Source organism: Nannobrachium achirus (assembly GCF_963921795.1).
Source record: "Nannobrachium achirus genome assembly, chromosome: 4".
NCBI lineage: Eukaryota > Metazoa > Chordata > Actinopteri > Myctophiformes > Myctophidae > Nannobrachium > Nannobrachium achirus.
Window position 1 is genome coordinate 42,618,475 of NC_137813.1, and position 13,301 is coordinate 42,631,775.

The window sequence follows — 13,301 nt, forward strand, 5'->3', positions numbered from 1 at the left end:
GGATCTAGCAGAGATCTGCAGCATGCAACTGCCTTGTGTGCACTATGGTGTGCTCTCATTTGCCTCTTCTACTCTTCACCCAATGAGAAATAAACATTAAACTATGGCCCCAAAAGCAAGGTGAATACTCCGAGCCAAGACGGCAACATCGGTCGATGAAGACATTTTTGCCAATCCTAACTTGCTCCCAGCCTTCAACAGAAGACACCTCGAGTTCTGTGATGGCAACTTCTCTGCCTGCAGGGCCAAACACATAAATTATCCCTCTTGAGAATTAATACTTGGCTAGGTGCACTGACGGAGGTTTCATTAAACGGTACAGGCAAGCAGTTTCATCACTGTCCAACTGACATCAAAAAGGCATTTCACTGCTTCAGCCTCACAAGTGGCTCCAGTGTGCAGGTGTTCAGAATGATACTGGAGAAAAAAGGGATGTCAACAAAAGACCAAGTATGGAATTCTCCAAAGGATGCATGAAGCCATTTCCTACTTTTACTGCTGACCTAGTTAAATTAATTCAGCTCTGATGAATTAATAAATCACAAACTTTACTTTCCAAAGTTATTCATGGTCAGAAATATGAAGCTGTTGTATCCCATTGTAGACATAATATTAATATTTAACATTTGAAGTGCACAAAAGCAAGCCACATTGGAATACATTATTTTCTGTGATGAAACAAATGTGTGTGTATATTTTAAGTGAGGTTATGTTATCTATTTCATGAGCGACAAACCGCTCTCATCGGGAGAAGGAGGAGTTGGGAGTTGCTTCTCTGTGGAATAATACATAATTATTCAATTCATTCACAATTATTATATAGCTTCAGCACTTCTGGGTGGCTTTGAAACATCTTAAGTTTTAGTTCATCATTTTTGGGGGGGGTTTGCAAAAATGTAAGTTTTCGTTCTGGTGTTAACCGGGTAGCATTTTAAAGGATCGCCCAAAACACTTCCCACTCCTGTGCATAAGATATAAATCGTCGTTGTCGGATGGAAACCTTGTATGCCCAAAACCGTTGTTTTGTATTTATTATTTTAAAAATGATTTAAACTAGTGAAAATAGCCCATCTACAAGCACACAACGCCTCGCACCGCAAGGCGTTGTGTGCTTGCAGATCTGCTATTTTCACTAGTCTTGTGCGACAGTCTTGTATGATGAAGCAGGGCTTTACGTTACGAAAAAAAAATTGAAACTTGGAGATACAAGGTTTCTGCCCGTCAGTGACGAAACGTAGCCTCTGGAGGGCTTTGGAGATCAGTAAAAGATGGTTCAGAGATGAGATAGTTGCGTACCAGTCGTACTCTCTTCAGCCTCTCCTCTAGTTTCTCCTGGGCCTCCCTCTCCCGCAGCACTCCTTCCAGCCTGCTGATGAGCTCTGCTGCAAACTTCTCCGGCTCCACGTGTATATCCTTTGGTATCCGGTTTGTGCGCTGGGGAGAGATTACATACTGTAAGACCCACAGCATGGGCTCCCCAATGGATGGTGGTGACTGATTGTGTTATCATCACCATCTTATTTTATAGTGCCGACTCATGTCCTGTTGCTGCTATTAATAATGATAGGGTAACGCAGTGATGAAATGTTCGATTCCCGGCTCAGTATAGTACTAGGTTATCCTTCTGACCTTCTCTCTTTGATGTCGCTCTACAACACTGTCCTAACCTAATAAACTAATACCTTAACACAATTCTTCTTTGAACAGAAGAACATACTCTAGGATGAAAACTGCTACTACAAAAAATGTATTATTCTGATGATTTTATTGCATCTGAGAAATCTGTTTAAAAGGACCATACCGGTGGACTGGCATGACTAGCCAATTGACTCATGGAACAGTATAATTGAGAGACTACCAACCATTTTCCAAAACATGCTGCTGTTTGTTTGTTGGAATCAGGAATAATCCCACTTCAGAATTCTCTGCTTCTCCAGCTGAGAATGATGTGGGTGTACTAACTAGTGGACATTTGAATTTAATCTATAAATCAATATTGTTTTCCAGGCATTCTTTTTGGCTAGACATTTTGAATCAATCTGTGCTTTAAAAGGCAGCAATAACATAACTACGAACAGGAAACAACAACAATCCATTCGTTTCGTTGCATTACCCATTTACATTTAGCACATTTTAAGTCACAAGTTTATTTTCATTGTGTTCTGAATTATGGAATCAATCCAATGGATTCTTAAAAACACACAAGTTGCAATCAATAGGCTACAGACCACCACCATGGTCCTTTTAGGAACCTTCTGACAAACTCTAATTCTCCTTTTGAGAGTATTTGCTCATTTCATACCAGTCACAAGAGCAAAAATGAACAGCCTGCCAAAACACAGCAACGATGTCAAGTAGAGATTTGATAAGCATTAGCATTTATATTGTTGCAAGTGACTGAGCTTGAGTCATGGATCATTTGCTGGGGCAAGAAAAGGGGCAGGGTGACGCTTGGGAGATTTCACTGTAACAGACGTTCGATCCATGCATCCTAATAGGATGCAAAGTGTGTCATTTTAATTTGACTCCTGACTCCAAGGCCCCAATTAGGGCTGGGAGCTCTCCTTGCAAGACAGACAGCGAGCTGCAGCAGGAAGGCATGGGGGGCTGTCATGGAGGAACACTCATTTCTGCTAGGCTTCAGCACACACAGCTTAGAAAAGCATCAAGCAGCGTTTAGACAGGCCTCTCTTTCACACCATCAGCTATTCTTACGCTCCATCACAGGCCCTGAGACACCGAAGGTCTTAAACACACACTTCTGCAATGGTGGAAAGTGAGGAAAAATAAGGGGAAAGTAGAAGGACAGAGAGATATCGTCACTGTCAGGGCAGAAACCTTGTATCTCCAAGTTTCAAATTAGAACATTTTTTCGCACAATTTAAATCATTTTTAAAATGATAAATACAAAACAAACGGTTTTGGACATACATGGTTTCCACCCGACAACGACGATATAGAGGGTGTGTGAGAGAGAGAGAGAGGAGAGAGAGAGAGAGAGAGAGAGAGAGAGAGAGAGAGAGAGAGAGGGAGAGAGAGAGAGAGAGAGAGAGAGAGAGAGAGAGAGAGAGAGAGAGAGAGGAGAGAGAGAGAGAGAGAGAGAAGAGAGAGAGAGAGAGAGAGAGAGAGAGAGAGAGAGAGAGAGAGATGTAGGAGCAGAAATACTGAAAGGAGAGGGAAATAACGAGAGAGAGAGAGGGAGAGAGGGAGACATACTGAGATGATACTGAAAGAAGAGGGGAAATAACCCAAAATAACTTACCGGAATATGAGGTAGAGAGACTCGCCCATTAGCTTTGGCACTTTCGTGCATCTCCCGGCGATGCTGTTTGCGGTATCTGTAGGGTGGAACCCCATCTCTGCAATGAACAACAAAGACATTTTCATAAAACGTACTCCTCATGAATAAACAACATTAGCAGCTTTGAATTTATATTTCTTTTGGGGGGAGGTCTAAACCGAATACTTAACCCATTTAGAACGGGTACACATAATTGTGTACCATTATTTTATACTTTAACTATTGAAAAATAGCAGATATACAAGCTCACAGCGCTGCACTCGGTGCCGCGCTGCGAGCTTGTAGATCTGCTATTTTTGAAAAATCGTTAAAATTAGAATTTTGACCCGATTCTATAAGTGTCTTTTGAATCCTAAGATTTTTTGAAAAACCTATGTTTCTATGTCAGCAATCTGGCCAGCCATCGTCAAAGAAAAGGTCCTTTTCACTTCAAATGGAGCTCAGTTAGTCTGTTCTTGAGAGACTACTATGTCAGGGGTTCTCAAACCTTTTCATGTGAAGGACCCCCAAAATTATATGTATTTGGCCACGGACCCCCATCTCAAAATATTTCGTTCCAGGAACCACCCAGAAGCAAAATTTGAGTTACAAACGTTCGCTTTGAAAACACATACATTCAAAGATTTGCACACATTTTCACGACTTTTTCCAAAAATAGCAGATCTACAAGCTCGCAGCGCGGCACTCGGTGCCGCGCTGCGAGCTTGTAGATCTGCTATTTTTTCACTGGTTAAAGCGTTCAATAATTCTAAGCCTTAAATGGGTTAAGTGAAATGCGACATTCCCCCTGCAACGGCAGTGGTCTGGGCAGATTGTGCACGCGTGTTGACAACACAGTAGTCAAATGGCAGTGGTCATGCTGGGCGTGATTCTCCCGCGCTCGCAGCTCTGGAGCAATTAGCTGATAATGGCCTCTAATCCATTCCACTTCAAACGCGCTTCTCTGTGTGCAGGTTTTTTTGTGCAGTCGCGCCCGGCTTTGATGTTCCTTTAGCATGATTCCCCAATGCCATCCCTGAACTTGGAAAACAGATTTGTTATCTTCCGTTGCCAGAACATTTTTGAGTCTGCTCGCTCAACTGAAATTCTGAAGTCCTGCCAGCAAAGTAAATCCCGATGAAAAAGATTTCTTAAGCTTTTCATATCAAAACGTGTGGGGGGGGGGAGACACACACATTTATGTATAAAAAGAGACAAAGAAGCGATGCTTTCTTTGTTCCTAATGAACAGCTGAGACAAAAGAAAAACCTGAAAGGAATGTTAAACATTCTAAGCTCGACTGAGAAATCAATATAAAGCAGCTCAGGCTTTTCTAAATGACGATCATATAAACTGTACACCTCTTTATGTAGTGAAAAGAGACCGTTTTTTCCACGATGATGAATAAATATTAACGATAAAAACAATATGAATCTGGCTTTACGCTACTGAAGATATGGCCGTGGACGGGGTATGAGCAGGTGTAAACACAAGTGTACTGACGTGTGTGCAGTGCACAAGTGTGTGGAAAAGGAGATACGTACACACTGCTGTCAGTCAGGGAGAGAGTGTCTGCATCACTGGACATGCTCTGTTGCTCACTGTCGTTGGCACTGGTGGCTGGCGCTATAGCATAACCGGTGTTGACATAGTATGGGTTGACGGGCTCCCTCCATGGTGCATGCCTGCAACACACACACACACACACGCACACGCACACGCGCACGCGCACACACACACACACAAACACACACACACACACACACACACACAGAAAACCATTGAGGAACAACATTCACAGTGAAATCCAGAGTGTTCATTAAACTGTGAGTGAAGAAGAGCATTAACAACATAGCAACACATAGGGCTGTCACAATTATTACATAATCGCCTAATCGCAATTATTTGACATAATCGCGATTATTTTTCATAATCGTCATAATCGTTTCCATGTTGAAAAATGTTCTGATATTTTTTTTAAAGTCAAAAATAGTGGAAATAGCAGATCTACAAGTTCACAACGCGTCGCATCACGACGCGTTGTGAGCTTGTAGATCGGCTATTTCCACTATCAATGTTCTTTTTTAAGTATAAAGTTGTCAAATATGTAAATTTCTTTGTATATTTAGGTTATGTGTCATATATACCATGTGCAACTTCAAAGCCTAAAAGCCAAACAGAAATGTAATTGTCAACGACAAAAACACAATTAAATCGTTAATCGCAATTATTTGAGTGACAATTAATCGTCATGTAAAATGTCATAATCGTGACAGCCCTAGCAACACATGACTATGGTCAAGAAGAATTACCATTTAAGCTAAACACATCTTTTTTTTCTACCCAAGTAATGGGCAGGAATGATGATTCAACATAAAAAAATAAATAGAAAAACTAGAAAAATGTGCTCCTCGGAGCACAGGTCTCCTCTCCTCCAGGTAGGTGCCAATCAAGATGGAATGTGAAAAATCGGATACTTCTTGATCACATGACTACAGAGATAATGTGTACCAGTTTGTGTGATGTTTGGACAAAATCTGTAGGAGCAATATAAAGAAACGTGTTTTGCAAAAATCGGCCTGCTGGTGGCGCTATAATAGGCCAATGTGAAAAGGGTGGCATTTCTTCCTCAGCCTAGTAGTGGGAACATGCGTGCAAGGTCCAGTTATAGGCAAAAATGTGAATCAGACAGTTATAGCGCCACCAAGAGGAAGATTTGACAGATGGAGTAATATAAGAAAATGTGCACTCTAGGGACGGTGCTGGACTCTATAGGATCCATAGTTGACTCAGGCATTTCTTTTAGCTGCTCCCTGTACATGAATTATAGATCACAGGAGGTGTCTTCCTCACGTCTCTGGGGTCGTTACGACATGCTGCTCTTTCAGGTTCATATGATTAACCACATAAACTCTCTAGACCAGGGGTCTTCAACGTTTTCATGCCAAGGACCCCTTAGTTGAGAGAAAGATGAAGCAGGGACCCCCACAACCTGTTCATAGATTCCATATCGTTTCATTGTTTGACAACACAATCATCAGTGTATTTTGGATTCATGTCAATTTGTGTTTTCAGATATTTAACGACTTGAACTGTCAATACTTATTAAACTTGACCTTTCACTCTGTACCTAGTCTGCTCTTTTTCCCCTCTACACCAAAGCTCTTTGCCAAAAATAGCTCACAACGCCTCGCTGCGAGGCGTTGTGAGCTTGTAGATCTGCTGTTTTTGGCTAAAGTTCTCAGAATATGGACACTAGGGTTCAAGTGGTTCATATAGAAAAGGAGAAAAAAAGCTTGTATCACACAAAGATTTAAAAGGACCCCCTGTAGTAACTCTGAGGACCCCCTAGGGGTCCCGGACCCCCTGTTGAAGACCCCTGCTCTAGACTTATGAGTTGGCTCTGTACTTGGACCACTTTTTTCAGACGACACGAAATCGCTTCGATCTAAACGTTTGGTTAGATATTATATATACTCTAGATATAGTCAGATTATAATATTGATAGCCTGTAGATCTACTACTTTTGGCTCATATTCCCCCCAGGATATGGATTCTGCAGGGTTCAAATGGTTAATGCAGGAGGTACAAAACAAGCTCAAAACGAAACCTTTGCTTCTGACTGATGTGATGACCATTAGCCAGCAGGTTTCTACAGCAGCGAAGAATTAATTAAAGGACAACTTTGTTTTTTTACAACAAGGGTTCATATTTTAGATAGTCATTAGAGAAAATAAAAGATGAGTGTTAAAATGTTTTCATTTACTTCTTTCTAACGTTTTAGTGATTTTAACGATTTTGCTTTGCATGCATGCAAGTTGCTAAATATGTATTTTTAGACACAATGAGCCCATTCCCAAGATGCACTGCAATCTTTCATGGGCAGATGTGACTTATGGGGGCTGGTGTAAATAGTAACAAAGATATTGTCTGCTTATTGTGTCTAAAAAGACCATATTTAGCCACTTGTACGCATGAAAACAAAAAGAAACGAAAGAAAGCAGTACATGAAAATGTAATCTATCTATAAATGCGACAAATCTCTGTCTGTTTGTTTGTTTGTTTGTAATCTGCGTATCTCGAGAACCGTTCGTCCCACCGGCTTCAGATTCGGCACGCGCGTTCCCCGCTGCGGCGCGGAGTGCAGTGCCGGGCCTCGGCCCGACTCGGCATGCGGTTTTCCCGAAGCGGCGCGAAACGTTCGGAATCTCCTTATGCGGAGCTGATTGTTAACATCAGGCTGTTCCTGAGGAAATCGGCACAATCGCTGACTCATTGTGACATCACTTCATAAAAGGCTCTGACATCACGTACGCCAGGAGTCAACAAAAAATCTCTGTGAATGTGTATGTATGTATGTGAATCTCGAGAACCGTTCTTCCCACCGGCACGCGCGTTCTCCAGATATGGGCATAAAATGAATCCCCGAATGCGGAGCTGATGTCTGACATCAGAGTTTTCCGCAACCGGTACTGTGTGTGCAGAGATCTCCATATATTGGGGTTTGCATTAAAGGGTGGGGACAAAGGCTAACAGAAGGCAAACAGATGGTCAAAACGGGTCCTATGACAACATGACAACAGGTATATTGGGGTTTGCCTTAAAGGGTGGGGACAAAGGCTAACAGAAGGCAAACAGATGGTCAAAACGGGTCCTATGACAAAACGGGTCCTATGACAACATGACAACAGGTATATTGGGGTTTGCATTAAAGGGTGGGGACAAAGGCTAACAGAAGGCAAACAGATGGTCAAAACGGGTCCTATGACAACAGGTATATTGGGGTTTGCATTAAAGGGTGGGGACAAAGGCTAACAGATGGTCAAAACGGGTCCTATGACAACAGGTATATTGGGGTTTGCATTAAAGGGTGGGGCAGGCATAAAATGGACGCAAATAGACAGATATCTCCATATATGGGCATATGGGCATAAAATGGACCCAGAACTATATCTGCAGTGATCTCCATATATGGACATAAAATGGACGCCGACAGACAGACAGATACAGATATCTCCATATATGGGCATAAATGGACACAGGCAAACAGATGGTCAAAACGGGTCCTATGACAACAGGTATAATGGGGTTTGCATTAAAGGGCGGGGCATTCATTCTCTATTTACATCGTTCCCGAGTTGGCCAGGTCGCCGACTAGACGCTAAAGGGCGGCCCAGCTTCTAGTACTCATAAACAATCTTGCAACAATTCTCTAATTACAATCGAAAATATGAACCTTGTTGTAAAAAACTAAAGTTGTCCTTTAAAATCCCAAATCCTAACTTGGTAAATTAAAGACCCAATGAAATTACTATTTTGGGTATTTTATTTTGAAGTTTCAGTTTGAAAAGGAAGCCTGTGTGTTTCTGAACCTATCCGAGGGGACCAGCCCTTCAGGCGATGGGATTTAAAATCTGTGTAATGGGAGTAATGGGAGCCAGCAATGGGAAACAAACAGGTGAATGTAATCAAAGGTTCATTTATATTCAAAAACTCTATCTATGTCATCACTTTTTGAATTTCTGTTCACAGGAAGTAATTAAGAATAGCCTATTTAGGGACCTTTGATATAAATATACACACAAATTGTTTATTTTCTATTTTTTTGGCATCTAGTGTTAGGTATGGCCATATTATCACTACAGATATGCTCTAAAAGTGTGAAAAACATCTTTTTGATTTCACCCCGTCTTTAATTTGAATTTCAAATGGTTCTCAGTCTCTTTCAATCTCTCCCTCAAAATTCTTAGGTCTGAGGTAACCTTTTGGGAACGTCTTCTGATAGCAGATTTAAGGCTATATGCATACTATATACTCCCACAGAGTTTGTAGTGGGATACGGGCGGGGGCAGAGCCATCTGTACTTTGCAGACATTACTACTCAATACAGATAGGCTAGTGGGGTGATACTTTTAGCATGCAGTTTAGCATGTTAGGTGTGCAGACATAGCAATGGGCTCTTTTTGTTTTATTATTTCTTTCTCCAATAATTAAGAGTAGGCAATTCTTTTTACCCTTTTTGTCCCGTATTTAGTCATTAAGCCAGTGAATTCCTCCCCACACGCACATTTTTGTGTTGTCAACTGCTGTTGTACCGGTCCCTACTGGCTCACCTGCCAGCGAGGAGCCCCCACTGAGAGGACGTAGAGCTGAGCCTTCGTCCTACTCCTCCCGGCAAACACACCCCGCTGACAGGCACCGGGGTGACAGGCGGACGATCCCCATCCATACAGCGGTAACACCAATACATGGCACCAACGGGTGGTATTAAGCCTCTGAATTAATCTTGGTTGTGTCTGGTGTTACAAAAATTAAATCAATCCGAGTGTCTGCTGCCATTACATTAAAGAGCAAGGTTTGTGCCTGCTATGCTCAATGCTTTTTAGACGATTGATTGGAGGAGATGCAAACAAATCTTGTGATAGTGTGGGACCATCTAGCAGTAAACTCATCTGTGATATCTTGACATAACGACTTAATAAACAGCGTCTCATTCACAGTAATGTTCTACTTTATTTAAACCACCTACTAATGCATGACAAAGACGTGCGTCCTGTCCTGTGTGCCCTTGTGTCAAAGCTATATGGATATTGACGATCTTTAACTGCAGACCAAGAAAGCCAGGATGCAATGGGTTTATGACATTTTTACAAGATGAGAGGTATATGAAGATATTGTAAAAAGGTGTAGGTTACTACCAATTTAAATAAATTAATCAATTTCGATCCCTTTCTCTCACCAACACTCTCTTCACCACTGATCTTAATCGAAATAATACACTAAATAGTAAGGAAATGTCTGTGCTGTCACTGCAACAGAGTTACGACTAACTAAAAGCTGGTCTAAATGCAAAGCGTAGCCTCGTTCCCAGCCTTTTCTCATATCCGAAGAGAAAAGCCTGTTAACAACTTATTGTAGAGAACGTCTATAAGGCGGGACTTCTGTACTACATCCACTGGAGGCTGTCTTTTTCAATCAATCACAACACAGGTTTCATGCACAGGGAATCTAAACAGCTCTGTAAAGCCTCAACTTAAAGGAGATTTCTAGAGGAGTGCTTTTCTTTTTTTAAAGATATGTTTTGGGCCTTTTCTGCCTTTATTCATAGTATAGTAGGTAGACAGGAAACAGGGAGAGAGACGGTGAGTGACATGCAGCAAAGGTCCCCGGGAACAGGATTCGAACCTGCGACATGCTGTCATGCAGGTGCTTTTCTTATGGTAATAAATGTTATTCCATCCATTAACCAGTGGTAGAGAAGAAAACAAAAAAAGTCAATTTCTAGCGAGTTAGCTTTGACCGGAGAGGGTGGGATTTAACGACAGTTTGCCTCTTTACGGTAGTCCATTATTGACAACACTATGTGGATATATGTCCACCATATGTAAACAAGAAAAAGTAATTGTCGACCGATACAAATAAGTGATTTTGTGTAAAATCCCACCACTTGCGGAAGGAGCTGCAGAGGAAAAAACGTACAGATTGTTCTGGGATACCATAACATCAGATTAACGTGGTAAAACGGCTAGCCCGGAATTCTCCTTTTAACTTCCTCGGGCGGTACTTCTACTTCCACCAAATTACAGTACTTCCGTTTAGACACTCAACAGGCTACTGTGGGTCTTGCCCAGCGTGGGCACTAATTAGGCCCAAGATCATTTGTTATTTATAGAGCATGTGGGCGCTGGGTGAGAGAGGACATGCAGGTGGCAGGAGTCACCCAGGAAGACGCAGAAAACAGAAAACATGGCTATGCTGTTAACGCTCTTCTTCACTCTGAAAGAAGAAGAATGGCACTGGGTCTAGAAATGACGACTGCGTTGGTCAATGATATATGCTTCTCAAACTTGGGATCGGTGGGGTCCCCAAATTATTTTGTGGGGTCCCCAGATGATTAGCTTAATGTTATTGTTTTTTTCTCTCACTCAATGGTAAACAAACCAACACACAGTATAAGTGTATACAGGGTATCTGCACATTTATAAAGTGACTATTTAAGGACTTATATTAAGTAAGCAAGAGGCGAACATTGTGAAAATAGCCGATCTACATGCTCACAACGCCGTATCTCGGTTACCGTATCTGTAACCGAGTCACATCAAATGTAATAACTACAATTCCAAGTGCTTGTCATGGTGGGGGTCCCCAGTTCAAATATGTTTATTTTGGGGGGCACGGCCTAAAAAGAACCCCTCTGATATATGCGTTACTCGTTTGTGCCGACTAGCACCAGAGGAAGGTAAGGCCCAATGTCTCAATGGTTGTACAGAATGATAGGCTAGATGGCTGGATAGTCTGCACAAAGTATTGCCACTGCCCTCTGGTGAATGAATTGGTCAATGCTCTATATAGATGTAAAGTACATAAGGGAGTATGTGGGCAAATATCGAGAGCCCCCGCCTGTCTCCGTCAATGAACTATGAACTTTGTAAGAGTTTATTTAGGCCATGAATGGGATGAACACTTAAAGGGGAATACCACTCATTTTCAACATTGAACTATGTCATTAATAAACCTTGGAGTTGTTGTTGATATAAGAAATAAGTCCCCCCCCCCCCCTTCTGTGTTGCCTAGAACTGGAGGATTGATTGTGGGGTTTGGCTTGCAAAGTACACTTTGATGATGTCATCAAAGTGTACTTTGCAAGCCAATGTACTTTGCAAGCCAATTTCCAGAAAACGAGTGGTATTCCCTACTCATCTATGAATAAGCGAGCACTGTAATGATGTAGCCAAATTGCTCAATAAAGTAAGCCACTAATAATGCTAACTAAGGTCAAGACAACCAAACCACGCAGACTTGTTATAATGTCAATGAACAGCTAGAAACCACACATACTATGGGTGATTTCATTACATTACGTGTTCAAATGCAGCATTTGAACACATAATGATGAATGAATGATGATTAAATGACAGGACCCCCCCCCCCCCACACATACACACACAATAGGATAGGCCATATGCCATTGCGTCATCCAATCTTTTAAAAGTGATCTGAAAGACTATTTAATGTCCTCAGTTGTCTATCTCAGACACAACTAATGTAACATTTAGTTCAATAAAAGCCCAATGGGTAATGCTGAAAGGCAATTTAAAAATGAAGTGTGACTTTCTGCTATTCCAACCAAATGCTTGATTGATGAAATAATCATTTAAAAATAGCCTCAAGTGTGCTGCGCTCACTAATTACATTTCATCATGTCGAGGGCCATTAAGGGAGTAGTAGTACTTTGATAAGTGAGGTGCAGTTACGTATATGGGTTTTGGCAGCAGGAGAGAGAAACCCATGTCTTAAATGCTGTCACATATAGCGCCCAAAACGGCAACAGGCCAAACTCTTGATGAGAGGACTGAATTAAGTAACATGAAAGCCTTTGAAAGGCCCTATTAAATAGTCAGAGAATTGAAAAGCGGAGACTTGAAAGCTAGTTGTCCCTGATACCTGCTTTTCTGGGAGGGAAGGGAAAGAATTGCTGCATCTTAAAGTCAAGGTTTGTCTGACTGTTGTGTAAAAAGTAGGTCAACTTCTTGGGATAGAATAACTCAACTAAACTCACTGCACCATATATATATATATATATATATATATATATATATATATATATATATATATATATATATATATATATATATATATTAAGAGAAAAGCAATAACATACTTCAGCTATTTTAGATGCAAAATCTTTACCCCTATGCAAAACTCAAAATAATTTTGACATCTTCCACATTCCAAGTTCCAACACAACTGAAACTTATTTGGTGAACTAAATTACTAGAGAATTTGTGCATGCACTTTGAGAGAGGATTTTAGTTTTTTGCACAGGCAGCAAAGGAAGGATTTATAGCAGCTGGAGTGTTTTGGTTATCAAATCACACAGTCTGACTATTGGGTGAAACACCTCTTTGCACGGATCTATACGTACACACAGGTGTTTTTTTAGAAACGTTTCCATGTGGTTTGGGGTATTTTATCCACAGGTTTTTGGCCCCTGAAAACAGACTTTTTTGGAAAACTCCGA

General features: G+C 41.3%; 1 protein-coding gene across 1 annotated transcript in view; it reads right to left on the reverse strand.

Annotated features, from left to right (window-relative positions):
* The window catches only part of axin1 (axin 1), a 29,123-nt gene that overhangs the window by 8,493 nt on the left and 7,329 nt on the right, over positions 1 to 13,301 (reverse strand). Inside the window, exons 3-5 of the mRNA XM_080723991.1 lie at positions 4,825 to 4,965; positions 3,263 to 3,359; positions 1,297 to 1,434 (exon numbers count right to left, since the gene is read on the reverse strand). Of these exons, the coding sequence (XP_080580117.1) occupies positions 1,297 to 1,434; positions 3,263 to 3,359; positions 4,825 to 4,965 (376 nt within the window). The remainder of the gene's footprint in view (positions 1 to 1,296; positions 1,435 to 3,262; positions 3,360 to 4,824; positions 4,966 to 13,301) is intronic.